We start from the raw sequence: 14,516 nt of genomic DNA, 5'->3' as shown, positions 1-14,516 counted from the left end.
ATTCCCTCATAGGGACTCTTTGCCCGAAATGGTTGCCTTAACTTCCAGACTTCAGTCTTTTCATCCTATACCATGTCTGCCATGCTGGAGCCTCTCACCGCACTGCGGTGGCCTCGGCTAATTTCCTCGCTATCCGCAGGCTCCTGTGGCTTCGGAAGTGGAAGGCGGATGCTTCTACAGAAGTTCCTTGCTGGGCTCCCTTTTGCTGGGACCAGACTGTTCGGGAACAACTGGATGAAATTATTAAGGAAGCCCTTGGCGGGAAGAGTTTCTTCCATGCCACAAACCTAAACCAGGAAACCTGTCCAGGGCAGGAATCAGTCGAGGTTTCGTTCTTTTTGTTCCTCCATCTGATCGTTCTCTAAGCCCTCGACCTCGCCCACTGGCTCAGCCAAGGATCGTAAACCCAAATGGCGCGCGAGAAGACCGCAGGACATGCTGTCACTAAGTCAGCCTCCTCCTGGCTATCTGGCCACGCCAGCAACGTCCTTGGTCGGTGGCAGGCTCTCCCACTTTGGCGACGTATGGTTTTAACACGTCTCCGATCAGTGGGTGCGAGATACCATCTCCCACGGCTACAGGATAGAATTCTATCCAGCCCGCCAAACAGATTTTTTCTGTCAACTCCCCCCTGCTCCAAGGCCGCCGCCTTCTCACAGGCTGTGGCATTCCTGCAGGCCACTGGAGTAATTGTACCGGTTCCCGACTGGGAACAGTTCTGAGATTTCTGCTTAAATCTATTCCTAGTACCCGAGGAGGGCGATGCCTTCCGACCTGGATCTCAAGCTTCTCAAGCATGTTCAGGTGCGGCATTTTTCGCATAGAGTCTCTGCGATCAATCAATGACCCAAAGAGATTCCCTAGCATCCATCGACATCAGAGATGCCTATCTGCATGTGCCAATCGCAGTTTCACACCAGCGTTGGCTACGTTTTGCAATCAGAGTGGTCCAATTCGTGGCTCTTCCCGTTGGGTTAGCCACGACCCCTCGAGTATTCTCAAGATCGGGGCAGCTGTGATTGCGGTCCTGCACCTCTAGGGGTTGGCAGTGATCTTTTTGTCCAGGACAGCCTTCTAATCTGGGTTTCATCCAGTGCAGACTGTTAGCGGAGTGCCTCGCTCACTCTCGCCACTCTAACCAATTCGAGTGGTTTGTCATTCTGTCCAAGTCCACTCTGACTTCGACCCAGAAGTTCACAGACCCAGGGACGCAATTCGAGACTCTGTCGGCACTTGTGAATCTGCCTTTAGTCAAACAGCAGTCCCTCCGCCGGCGGTCGACGTCGTTCCATCAGGCACCTACTACAGGTGCTGGATCGCATGGTGGTGTCAATGGAAGCAATTCCCTTGCCCAGTTCCATCTGCGTCCTCTGCGGCTGGATATTTTCCGCTGTTGGAACAAGCGGACTTCCTCCTTCCACGGGGCGGTGGCTTTGCCACAGACCAGGGGCTCGTTTCAGTGGTGGCATCGTCCCCTCTGTCTCAGGGACGCTCCCTTCTGGCTCCGTCCCGGGTGATCCTCACCAAGATGCTAGTCTATCCGGCTGGGGAGCAGTATATCTCCACCATGGAGCGCAGGGCACTTGGACTCTGTCCAAATCAGCCCTCTGGATCAATGTGCTGGAAATCAGAGCTGTGCTCAGCCGCCTGGCAATGTTGGAGGTTCATCGCATTCTTCAGTGGACGAAGGACTCCTAGTCCACCATATCCGCAGCCCACATCCCAGACGTGGAAAACTGGAAGGCAGATTGTCTCTGCCGTCAAACCGCGGCTCCACGATCCTCAGGTTTTTGCGGCAGACGCACTGGTTCGAGTTTGGTCCCAGCTTCGTCTGTCTTACGTGTTTCATCCTCTAGTTCTTGCCCAGAGTCCTGCGCAGGATCAGAAAGGAGGGCCGTCGGGTCATTCTCATTACTCCAGACTGACCCAGGCAACCTTGGTACCCTGACCTGCTCCGTCTGTCCGTTGAGGTGCCATAGCATCTCCCGGACTGTCCAGACCTTCTCTCACGAGGTCCGTCCTTCCGCCAGAACCTACGGCTCTCAGTTTGACGGCGTGGCGTTTGAGTCATGGATCTTGACGACTTCTGGTATCCCTCCTGAAGTCATCTCCACTATGACTCGAGCTCGGAAGTATCCTTTGGCCTTTGGCCTTGCCGGCCCTCCTGTCCCTTCTACAGTCCGGTCTGCAGCTAGGACTATCCCTCAATTCCCTTAAGGGACAGGTCTCGGCTCTGTCAGTGTTGTGCCAGCGGCGTATCGCCCGGCTGGCCCAGGTGCGCTCCTTCATGCAGGGCGCATCTCACATCATTCCGCCTTACCGGCGGCCCTTGGAGCCCTGGGACCTTAATTCGGTCCTCACAGCTTCCGGAAACCCCCCTTTGAGCCTCTTACGGAGGTTTCTTTCCTTAGTCTTTCACAGAAAGTGGTCTTTCTAGTGGCCATGACTTCCCTCTAGGGAGTCTCTGTTTTGGCTGCACTCTCTTCGGAGTCCTCCCTTCATCAAGGCAAGGTGGTTCTCCGTCCGTCTCCGGACTTTCTCCCTAAGGTGGTTGCTGCCACCTTAACCGGGGCATTTTCCCTGCTTTCCTTTTGTCCGGCTCCTGTTCATCGCCTTGAAAGGGCGTTGCATACTCTGGATCTGGTGCGGGCGCTCCGGATCTATGTGTCTCGCACCGCTGTTCGTAGGCGGTGCACCTTTCTTTTGTGCTGACCGCTGGTCAGCGTAAGGGCCTTTCGGCATTTAAGCCGACCCTGGCTCGTTGGTTTAGGTCGGCCTTTTTCCGATACCTACCAGTGTACTCAAGTGCCTCTTCCGCCGGCGATCAAGGCACACTTGACCAGAGCTGTCGGTGCCTCTTAGGATTTCAGGCACAGGCTACGGCTCAGCAGGTCTGTCAGGCTGCCACTTGGACTAGTCTGTATACTTTTTCGAAGCACTACCAAGTGCATGCTCTTGCTTCGGCAGATGCGAGCTTGGGCAGACGCATCCTTCAGGCGGCTGTCGCCCATTTGTGAAGTTAGGTTTCGCCTACTTCTCAGTTTTTCTGTTTATTCCCACCCATGGACTGCTTTAGAACGTCCCATGGTCTGGGTCTCCCATAGGAACGATAAAGAAAAAGAGAATTTTGTTACTTACCGTAAATTCTTTTTCTTATAGTTCCGACATGGGAGACCCAGCACCCTCCCTGTTGCCTGTTGGCTGGTTTCTTGTTCCGTGTGTCTTCACCGGCTGTTATTGTTGTAGACAGACGTTCCGGTTCTTCCGGATTTTACTCTGTCTCTTCTTGTGGGTGGATGTCCTCCTTCAGCTTTTGCACTAAACTGGCTAGGACTGGCTAGCAGGGGGTGTATATGCTAGGAGGGAGGAGCTACACGTTTGAGTGTAGTAACTTTGTGTGTCCTCCGGAGGCAGTAGCTATACACCCATGGTCTGGGTCTCCCATGACGGAACTATAAGAAAAAGAATTTACGGTAAGTAACAAAATTCTCTTTGTTGGTGGGGGGACAATTCCTTTTAATGGCATTAGAAGCAGGAATGTCATGAATTGGCGCTGCAGACAATCCTTTCATTCCATCCTTTTACTGACTGTTGTAATAAAGATTCTGACATCTACGACTGATCATTTATCTATGCAGATCCCGAGCGTATCACTGCCGGAATCTCACAATAGCATGAGTTACATTCCGCAGTCTCTATATCCAGTACAGACCTGCACAATACGTACAAATGATGTGTTTCTATCATTTAATAAGTATAATGCCATCTCCTGTGGTGTCTGTGGTACGGTGATGGTCACCCTGTATCTCCCCTCTTGCTCCCGCAGGCCCTCCTAGTTTACACTGCCGGATTCTTTGCCAATATGGGAAACTACAAATCATTTGGGGATACAAAGTTTGTTCCTAATGTTCCCAAGGTAAGTGCTTCCAATTGTGAAAAGAAAGCTTCTATTGATGGTGTCCATACTGACTATATTCTCTGTGCAGGAAAAGCTGGAGAAGCTGCTGCGTGCTAGCGAGGCCTTCATTAAAGATCCAGAAGGAATGGAAGCTCTATGGAAGATGGTGGAAGGCGGCATGTACTCACTGGAGCCACAGGAGAGGCAGCTGGGCCTAGGGCACCATGTAAGTAACCAGAACCAAAATATGAATAATGGTAACGTTTATTTATGCTGACGATTCCAGGAGGAGTAATTTAGGAACAAACGTCTAACAAAACTTTCTGTACATATTAAAGGATATCTGTCAGCACATAAAGACTGTTCAAACCAAGCACAAGTGCCCTGTGCATCTTGACGTGGCCAAACCCGTACATCGATTGCATCTGCGGGCGGAATTTTCAGTTGATTAGTCAGGGTGCCCGTTGTCAGACCTCATTGTTGACCCATTGTTAAAGGGAACCTGTCAGGTTCAACATGCACTCAGAGCCACAAGCAGTTCTGTGTACATATTGCTAATCCCTGCCTAACCGTCCCTGTATCTAGTAGCATAGATAAATAGATCTTTAGAAAAAGTATTTGTAAAGATCCTTTATGATATGCTAATGAGCGCAGGGACTAGTCACAAAGGCGTTAGTTCCTGCGCTCATTCAGCCTTCTCAGCAAGTTAGCACACCCACAGAGGCGTTCTAACATGCTATTCAATGTACATGGTCTAGTGTCATCAGCGGTGAAGCACATACCTGTGTTTGTTGTCACCGCTTCAGATGCCGGCCTTAGAGTGAGTGAACATGACAGAAGTCCGGCCACTTCCGGTCATGCGCGATATGAAGCTGGGTGTACACGTCACGGCTTCAGAGAGGTCTAGTGTGCATGACCAGAAGTGCCGGGACTTCTGATCATGCGCCCTGACCCTAAATTCGGCTACTGAAGTGGTGACAATGGATACAGGTGCGCACATCACCGCTGATGACGCTGGGCAATGAATAGCATGTTGGCATGCTCCTGTGGGCGGGCTAAGGGGAAGGACTAGTCCGGGTAACTAACGCCCTTGTGACTAGTCCCTGCGCTCATTAGCATATCATAAAGGATCTTTAGAAATACTTTTTCTAAATATCTCTTTATCTATGCTACTAGGCAGGGATTAGCAATATGCACCCAGAACTGCTGGTATTGCACCTGATAGATTCCCTTTAAGTCCTGACCTCTCCTTTAAGTGCACATAACATGAAAATATTCGACAAGTTCTATAACTGTTTCTATTTAATCATGCCTCTTTGAAAACATCAGTATTGATATGCTCCTATTATCCTTGCTTTTCTTTATCGTTCCTTATGGGAGACCCAAACCATGGGTGTATAGCTACTGCCTCCGGAGGACACACAAAGTACTACACTCAAACGTGTAGCTCCTCCCTCCGGCTATATACACCCCCTGGATGACAATCTACCCAGTTCATTGCTTTGTGTTTCAGGAGGTCACACACACTTGCATTCTCTGAGATTTTTCATTTTTATTTTTAAAGATTTGGAAGAAAAGCGGGTCCAGTCTGGACTCCCGGCATGTCCCTTCACGCCCCACTCTGCGGGGTGCTGTTAAGGTTGATTTTAATAGGGCTGGAGCCTTTACATGCCGAGCTCCTTCGCATCCTCTGTCGAGGCTCTGTTTGAAGTGGGAGCCTCCACGGTCCTCTCTGCTTGCAGGAGGCCGGCTTCATCCGCAGCCCTGTCTGGTCCCTGCTGGAAGGAGCGTTTACCCCCCTCTCCAGGGACATGGCCCTGCGTCTCAAGAGCTAAGTATTGAGACGTTTTGCAGGGGTCCCGGGTACTTTTATGTGGGGGACAGTATGTTTTGTAACTTTACTGTGATTTTCGGCCGGTTCTGGGGGTTTCCCCTGAGAACCGCGCCGAAGGTGCCTGCTGCTCGGCCGCGCTTTGAAATCTAGGCCCCGGCTTCAGTTTGGGCCTAGTTTCGTTTTCGGCTTCCCTGCATGTTTTGCATACGGCGCCGCCCACCGCCCGGCCAGCAGAGGGGAGGACGCTCCTCTCTGGAGAGATGTGCCCTCCCCTGTACCTCGTTCTCTATCTCTCTGCCCTCCGTTTTTCCCGCTCCTGGGCTTATACACGCCCCCCCTCCTCCTCCCAGCGCCATTTTCTCAGCGTTCTTACACTGGACGGCGCTGGATGCTGCAGCTGTTGCTGTTTTGGGAAAGCTGTCGCTTCACTGGGACTTGGAGCTGTGGAATCCGGAGGGCACACAGAGAGTGGTGTGGTAAGCCACAACCTCTGGTTGTGGGCTTTTTCTATACACTTTCAGGCATTCTACAGGAGTGTTTTATTGCTGCAGAGCTTCCACCTCAGCAGCATGTCTGTCACCCGGAGCATGGCTGCAAACATGTATGCTTTTTGCACTGCATGTAAGCGCATTCTGCCAGAGCCGAGCACATACCCACATTGTGATGCCTGTGCTAGTATGGTTGTGTCTCAGCCTGGAGCCTCCTCAGGGGTCCCTCTGGCTGCTCCGGCCCAGGTGGCTGAGCCCCCGGCTTGGGTAACATCTTTTTCACAAGCTATTTCTCAGTCTTTTGCCGACTCCATGGGGCAGCTGTCCCGGACACTGCTGTCTATGCATCAGCCCCCCCCTCAGAGTGTCTCTGCTGCTCAGAGCTCTGCGGAGCCCTCAGAGCATGTTCTAGGTCCCAGTCCCCCTAAACGGAGACGCAGGGACCCTTCTCCTCCCTCGTCCCACGGCTCTGATTCACGTGCCGACGTGCAGGGCGAGGGGGATTCGTTTACTGTGGGCTCAGACGCTACTTCTATGTACCCCATTGATTTGTCTGAGGGTGATGCGGATGTTAGTGACTTGATTGCGTCCATTAACTCCGTTCTGAACCTCAACCCACCAGAGTCAGAGGAACAAACCTCTCTGGTAGAGATTCACCAGTTTACCTCACCTAAGAGAGCTAAGAGTATGTTTTTTAACCACTCCAGCTTTCAGACCACGGTTAACAAGCCCAGAGCCTGTCCTGACAAACGCTTTCTGAAGCGTAGTTCAGATGACCGTTTTCCTTTTCCACCAGAGGTGGTTAAGGAATGGGCCCAGTCCCCAAAGGTAGACCCTCCGGTGTCCAGAATCTCAGCCCGCACAGTCGTAGCTGTGGCTGATGGCACTTCTCTTAAAAATCCCACTGACCGCCAGGTTGACCTTCTGGCCAAGTCTGTATATGAGGCGGCAGGAGCCTCGTTCTCCCCGTCTTTTGCGGCAGTATGGGCTCTTAAGGCAGTCTCTGCCTCTCTGGCGGAGATGCATTCACTCACCAGGGACTCTATTCCTGAGATGGATGCCTTAACTTCTCAAGCTTCGGCTTTTGCATCCTACGCCATGTCTGCCATCCTGGAGGCTTCTCACCGCACGGCGGTGGCCTCCGCTAACTCCCTCGCGATCCGCAGGATCTTGTGGCTTCGAGAGTGGAAAGCAGACGCTTCCTCTAAGAAGTACCTTGCGAGTCTCCCTTTTGCTGGGTCCCGGCTGTTTGGAGAACAGCTGGATGACATAATTAAGGAAGCTACTGGCGGAAAGAGTACTTCCTTGCCGCAAACTAAGGTCAGGAAACCGGTTCAGAGCAGGAACCAATCGAACTTTCGTTCCTTTCGTTCCTCTAACTGGTCAGCCTCTAAGCCCTCGACCTCGTCCACTACCGCAGCCAAGGATCGTAAACCCAACTGGCGCGCAAAGCCGCGTCCTCAAAAGGCCGGAGGAGCCGCTGCCACTAAGGCAGCCTCCTCTTGACTATCTGGCTACGCCAGCAACGTCCTTGGTCGGTGGCAGGCTCTCCCACTTTGGCGACGTGTGGTTTCAACACGTCTCCGATCAGTGGGTGCGGGATATCATCTCCCACGGCTACAGGATAGAATTTTCTTCCAGCCCGCCAAACAGATTCTTTCTGTCCACCCCCCCCTGCTCCAAAGCCGCCGCCTTCTCTCAGGCCGTGGCAACCCTGCAGGCCAACGGTGTAATTGTTCCGGTTCCCGCCCGGGAACGGTTCAGCGGTTTCTACTCAAACCTCTTTCTAGTCCCCAAAAAGGACGGTTCCTTCCGGCCCATCCTGGATCTCAAGCTTCTCAACAAGCATGTTCAGGTGCGGCATTTTCGCATGGAATCCCTGAGATCGGTCATTGCCTCAATGACCCAAGGAGATTTTCTGGCATCCATCGACATCAGAGATGCCTATCTGCATGTTCCTATTGCGGTGTCGCACCAGCGTTGGCTACGCTTTGCAATAGGAGAGGAACATTTCCAATTCGTGGCTCTCCCCTTCGGTCTAGCCACGGCCCCTCGAGTATTCACCAAGGTCATGGCAGCAGTGGTTGCGGTCCTGCACCTCCAGGGGTTGGCAGTAATTCCTTACCTGGACGACCTTCTAGTCAAGGCCTCATCCAGTGCAGACTGCCAGCGGAGTGTCTCGCTCACTCTCGCCACTCTAGTCCAGTTCGGGTGGCTTGTCAATTTGCCCAAGTCCACTCTGATTCCAACCCAGAAACTCGAGTACCTGGGGATGCAATTCGAGACTCTGCCGGCACTTGTGAAGCTGCCCTTAGTCAAACAGCAGTCTCTTCGTCTAGCGGTACGCTCTCTGCTGAGGCACCGCCGTCATTCCATCAGACACCTCATGCGGGTGCTGGGTCAGATGGTGGCGTCGATGGAAGCGGTTCCCTTTGCCCAGTTCCATCTGCGTCCCCTGCAGCTGGACATTCTCCGCTGTTGGGACAAGCGGCCTTCCTCCTTGCACAGGCTGGTGGCTCTGTCGCCACAAACCAGGAGCTCTCTTCAGTGGTGGCTTCGGCCCCTCTCTCTGTCACAGGGACGCTCCTTCCTGACTCCGTCCTGGGTAATCCTCACCACGGATGCCAGTCTCTCCGGTTGGGGAGCAGTATTTCTCCATCACCGAGCACAGGGCACTTGGACCTCGTCCGAATCAGCCCTCTCAATCAATGTGCTGGAGATCAGAGCTGTGTTTCTGGCTCTCCTAGCCTTTCACCACCTGTTGGTGGGCAAGCACATCCGAGTCCAGTCAGACAACGCGACAGCGGTTGCCTACATCAATCACCAGGGCGGGACTCACAGCCGTCTGGCGATGCTGGAGGTTCAACGAATCCTCCAGTGGACGGAGGACTCGAAGTCCACCATATCTGCAGTCCACATCCCAGGCGTGGAAAACTGGGAGGCCGATTATCTCAGCCGTCAAACCGTAGACGGCGGCGAGTGGGCTCTGCATCCGGCAGTGTTCAAATCACTCTGCCGCAAGTGGGGCACTCCAGAGATAGATCTGATGGCATCCCGGCACAACCACAAGGTTCCGGTTTACGTGGCTCGCTCCCACGATCCTCAGGCCTTCGCAGCAGACGCACTGGTTCAAGATTGGTCTCAGTTCCGTCTGGCCTATGTGTTTCCCCCTCTAGCGCTCTTGCCCAGGGTTCTGCGCAAGATCAGAATGGAGGGTCGTCGAGTCATGCTCATTGCTCCGGACTGGCCCAGGCGAGCGTGGTACCCAGACCTGCTCCGTCTGTCCGTAGAGGTGCTGTGGCGTCTCCCGGACCGCCCAGACCTTCTCTCTCAAGGTCCGTTCTTCCGCCAGAATTCTGCGGCTCTCAGATTGACGGCGTGGCTCTTGAGTCCTGGATCCTGACGGTTTCAGGCATTCCCTCTGAGGTCATCTCCACCATGACTCAGGCTCGGAAGTCTTCCTCGGCCAAGATTTACCACAGGACTTGGAAAATTTTCCTGTCCTGGTGTCGTTCGTCCGGCCATGCCCCTTGGCCGTTCTCCTTGCCGACCATTCTGTCTTTTCTACAGTCCGGTCTACAGCTAGGTCTGTCCCTCAATTCCCTTAAGGGACAGGTGTCGGCTCTGTCGGTATTGTTCCAGCGGCGTATCGCCCGACTGGCTCAGGTGCGCACCTTCATGCAGGGCGCATCTCACATCATTCCTCCTTACCGGCGGCCCTTGGATCCCTGGGACCTTAATCTGGTCCTCACGGCCTTACAGAAACCCCCCTTTGAGCCTCTCAGGGAAGTTCCCTTGTCTAGACTTTCACAGAAAGTTGTTTTTCTAGTAGCCATAACTTCTCTCAGGAGAGTTTCGGATTTGGCTGCGCTCTCTTCAGAATCCCCCTTTTTGGTGTTTCACCAAGACAAGGTGGTTCTTCGTCCGACTCCGGACTTTCTCCCTAAGGTGGTGTCTCCTTTCCACCTTAACCAGGACATTTCATTACCTTCTCTTTGTCCGGCCCCTGTGCATCGCTTTGAGAAGGCGTTGCATACCTTGGATTTGGTGCGGGCGCTCCGAATCTATGTGTCACGCACCGCTGTTTTTAGGCGGTGCACATCTCTTTTTGTGCTAGCCACTGGTCAGCGCAAGGGTCTCGCTGCTTCTAAACCGACTCTGGCTCGTTGGATCAGGTCGGCTATCTCCGATGCCTACCAGTGTTCTCAGGTGCCTCCCCCGCCGGGGATTAAGGCGCACTCGACCAGAGCTGTCGGTGCCTCCTGGGCTTTCAGGCACCAGGCTACGGCTCAGCAGGTTTGTCAGGCTGCCACATGGTCCAGTCTGCACACTTTCTCGAAGCACTACCAGGTGCATGCTCATGCTTCGGCAGATGCGAGCTTGGGCAGATGCATTCTTCAGGCGGCTGTCGCCCATTTGTGAAGTTAGGTTTTCCTACTTCCCAGTTTGGTTTATTTCCCGCCCATGGACTGCTTTGGAACGTCCCATGGTTTGGGTCTCCCATAAGGAACGATAAAGAAAAAGAGAATTTTGTTTACTTACCGTAAATTCTTTTTCTTATAGTTCCGACATGGGAGACCCAGCACCCTCCCTGTTGCCTGTTGGCAGTTTTTTGTTCCGTGTGTTTCACCGGCTGTTGTTAGTAGACAGAGTTCTGGTCTTTCCGAGTTTACTCTTTCTCTACTTATGGGTGGATGTCCTCCTTCAGCTTTTGCACTGAACTGGGTAGATTGTCATCCAGGGGGTGTATATAGCCGGAGGGAGGAGCTACACGTTTGAGTGTAGTACTTTGTGTGTCCTCCGGAGGCAGTAGCTATACACCCATGGTTTGGGTCTCCCATGTCGGAACTATAAGAAAAAGAATTTACGGTAAGTAAACAAAATTCTCTTTTCTCTATCGTTTCATTGGGGGACACAGGACCATGGGTTATGCTGCTGTCACTAGGAGGCTGACACTAAGTAAACAGAAAAAGTTAGCTCCTCCCCAGCAGTATAACCCCTGAGCCGGAGGCGGGCTCAATCAGTTTTTTGCTTAGTGTCGTAGGAGGCTGATGTGGGCCGACTGGGCCCCCTTCAGCCACTTGATTTTTTGCGTATATTTTTTCATTTTTTCTCTCGGCGACGCTCGTCGCTCTCATCTGTTGGAATTCTCTTTTTCTGCAGGTATCGTTTTCTCTACTCAGCTCTCGCAGCCCGTGTGGGTACCACTCCCCTGGGTCGCAGAAGCTTGACTTGTCGGGCCCTCTCCCCCGTCCAATGCCACGGTACCACTCCCGGGTTGGCATGTGGGGCTATTCCTTCCGGGGCACCCCCTATTCACCCTGCGGTATCACCCCAAAGGGTGCAAGGGGCATACAGCAGGGACTGGACCTCGCAGCGCGTCTGGATGATTATCGGGCCCGCAGCGCTGCTTCACTACAAGGGGCTCCCTGCCCCCACCGGCGTCCACCTCCCTGCCTGCCTGCCTGCCTCATTCTTCTTCTGCGGCCCGCAGCCAGCCCTCCGGTGTGCGGAGCACGCAGACACAGGTGCAGAGCTCCACGCCTGCACACTGCCAGATGCGGCGCCGCCGTCCAGGTAGGACACTCCCCCTACCTTCTCCCTGGCGGCTACAAGGTATAGGCCCCGGTCCGGGCCTACTCACCGAGCACCCCGGCCTCGCCCCCATCCGGCGCTGGAGTCCACACAGGCAGGGCTCGGCTGGTGCCCGGACATTGCTGCGCGCTGCCGCTCCCGCAGGTAGGACCGTCGGGCTCTACCTTTCCCCGCGCCGGCTGTTGCAAATTTAGGCCCCAGTCCGGGCCTACTCACCGGGCGCCCCAGCCACGTCCCCATCCGGCGCTGGAGTCCTCTCCACACCCGCAGTGCTTGGCCGGTACCAGCTGCCGCGCCGCCGCTCCCGCGGGTAGAACCGCGGTCTCCAGATTCACATGCGCCGGCTGCCTCAAAATTTAGGCCCCGGCTTCGGCCCTGTCTCCGGCGTCACAGGCCCGCCCCCCGCCGCATCGCTATTGGCCGCCGGCGCTCCGTCTCCGCCCTCCGCTCAGCCCCAGGCATCACAGTGGGGGCGGTGGATGCTTTTTCCCGCTCTCCTGGGCCCGCCTCCAGCTTCCTCAGCGTTCATTAAAAAAAAAAAAAAAAAAAAAAAAGAGGGGATTATGTCAAACTCCTGGTATGCGGTTTGCTGACGCTGCAGCAGCCCGTATATCAGGAGAAAATAGACCCAGGTCTTCCATGATTATTAAATACAGTGGGGTTTTTTACTCAGGGCTTGCGTTTTGTACATTATATTTTTTAACCCCTTCAGGTACCTTTTTTCGGGCTTTGCATCAGACACATCCCAATAGGGTTAGTCTATAGAGCTCTCAGAGCTGAGTTTTTTAGTTAGTGGGACCGGTACCTCAAGTTTGCGTTTTCCTTAATGGTAATTTTCCGCACATAATGGCAGATTGGGGTTGACAGCTACCGCAGTCCCTGGCACCGCACGCCCCTGTATCTCGCCCCTGTCGGCTGGTTAATGCCCTGTCTCAGGCCAGATATTCCCTCGCTGACGTCCCTCGGGTTCGTGCACATGCGCTGCGTCCCCCGCCGACGCTTGGTCATACCATCCACAGAACGGCGACATTCCCTCGGGGAGACGAGTCCCGTACCAGGGACCTTTTTCCTAGGCTAGAAGCGGACCCGCCAGGTCTCGTCTTTCGTGGACCCCCAGTTTTTTCCACCTTATTCCCCAGGTCCAGACTGCCCTTCCTCCGGTAGTCTTCCGACCTCCCGGGTGATGGCCCAGGCTTTCCACCTCCGCTGGACTCCGAGCAGGACCTGGATGTTTTGGCGCAGGACGAATAGCAGACTAGAAACGGTGAGTCAGGCCGTAAGGCTACGGACAGCCCCTCTTTTCTTCGTGCACCCAGGTCTCCTTTAGGGCGTTTGGAGCAGACCCTTGATGTGCTCGGGGGACATCCAGAGTTCGCCGAGTTACTGCGTGTTCGCAGACAACCACCAGACACAACGTTTACCAGCGGTAAGCCATGTCATTGTCATTATTCCCTTCTCCAAAGGGGTTTTCGGAGAGTATGGCCATGCTACACTGGAGTCGTTGACCACAGACATCTACCAGACACGGCGTTTACCAGCGGTAAGTCGTGTTTTTTGGTCATTATCATTCCCCCGTAGGGCTCTGGAGAGAGGGGGCAGTCACCTTGCAGAGACGAAGAGGGCAGGCCCCTGCGGTTTCATTGGAATACAGTTCGCCGTGTGACTGCGTTATCACGGATAATCCCAGGCCTCGATTTTTGCCAGTGGTAAGTCCTTGTATTGTCATTACCCCTTCTAGAAAGGGGGCTCCAAATGGAAGGGGCACCCCACCCTGTAGTCGACCCGCCTGTGTTCTTCCGGGTTTCTCGTCCCGAACGTGGCGTCCCTCAGAGAATCAGCGAACTCCATACGCAGCGGACCAAGTTCCACCTATGCCGTCCCAGGACTGGTTATCATCTTCAGTGAGTACCCTCTCTTCACATACCTGGGGCCTGCCTGCCGCTCGGCCTGAGCCTCTACCATCAGTGTGTCCACCCGTCGAGACCTCTGACTCGGGATCAGGAACGCAGATTCGGCATCTAGGAGGTCACTGACTTCCCTTCTGACTTTAGGGAACGCCCCTCTGAAGATAGGCGAGTTCAGTGGCCCCCCTTGGCTACGTCAGGGTAGAGTACTTCTCTCCCCTAGTCTACGTAAGGGAAGGGTTCATCCCTTTCCCTGCATCGACCCAGAGGCATCAGGATCGTCCCCTCACACTAGGTCCCAGCCCGTTCACGCCGCTCTCGTCAGGAAGCCTCTATCCCTCCAACAGCCCTTCCGCCTTGCGTGGCAGTGGACCGTTCCAGTTTTTTATAAGAGCGCTGACAGGGATCTCTGTCCCTGCGCACCCTACTCTACAGGGCTGCTAGGTTCTCTACGCCCAAGTACGGCCGGGAGGTCCAGGGTTCTCCCTTCAAGGTTCCTTGCTTGAGGGTTAGACCGTCATATTCACTGTCCGCTACTAGAGTAGCTGAGATACCGGAACGAGTCCTCCCAGACCCCGGCTCGGTCCATCATCCCTTAGGCACGGTTTTTTTCGGGCCCGTTCAGGGGGAGCTATTCCTCACGCAGGAATGGTTTCCTTCCTGGCACAGAGTTCCGCGTACCCTTGCCACCCGCTCCCGTTTTGGCTATGCGAGCCCTCGGCAGTCTGTGCAGGTGATAGCGACGGTGCACGTACCAGATTTCATCCCTTTCTCTCCAGTGGACCACACTGAAGATC

The 14,516-nt window shown here is 54.2% G+C and overlaps 1 protein-coding gene across 1 annotated transcript in view; it reads left to right on the top strand.

The window, feature by feature from the left end:
- DPP3 (dipeptidyl peptidase 3) overlaps nucleotides 1–14,516 on the top strand; it is a 94,262-nt gene that overhangs the window by 16,465 nt on the left and 63,281 nt on the right. Inside the window, exons 3-4 of the mRNA XM_075325631.1 lie at nucleotides 3,827–3,916; nucleotides 3,987–4,124. Coding sequence (XP_075181746.1) covers nucleotides 3,827–3,916; nucleotides 3,987–4,124 — 228 coding nt within the window. The remainder of the gene's footprint in view (nucleotides 1–3,826; nucleotides 3,917–3,986; nucleotides 4,125–14,516) is intronic.

Source organism: Anomaloglossus baeobatrachus, chromosome 10, assembly GCF_048569485.1.
Source record: "Anomaloglossus baeobatrachus isolate aAnoBae1 chromosome 10, aAnoBae1.hap1, whole genome shotgun sequence".
In the NCBI taxonomy this organism is placed as follows: Eukaryota; Metazoa; Chordata; class Amphibia; order Anura; family Aromobatidae; genus Anomaloglossus; species Anomaloglossus baeobatrachus.
This window is presented reverse-complemented; position numbering and strand designations above follow the sequence as displayed.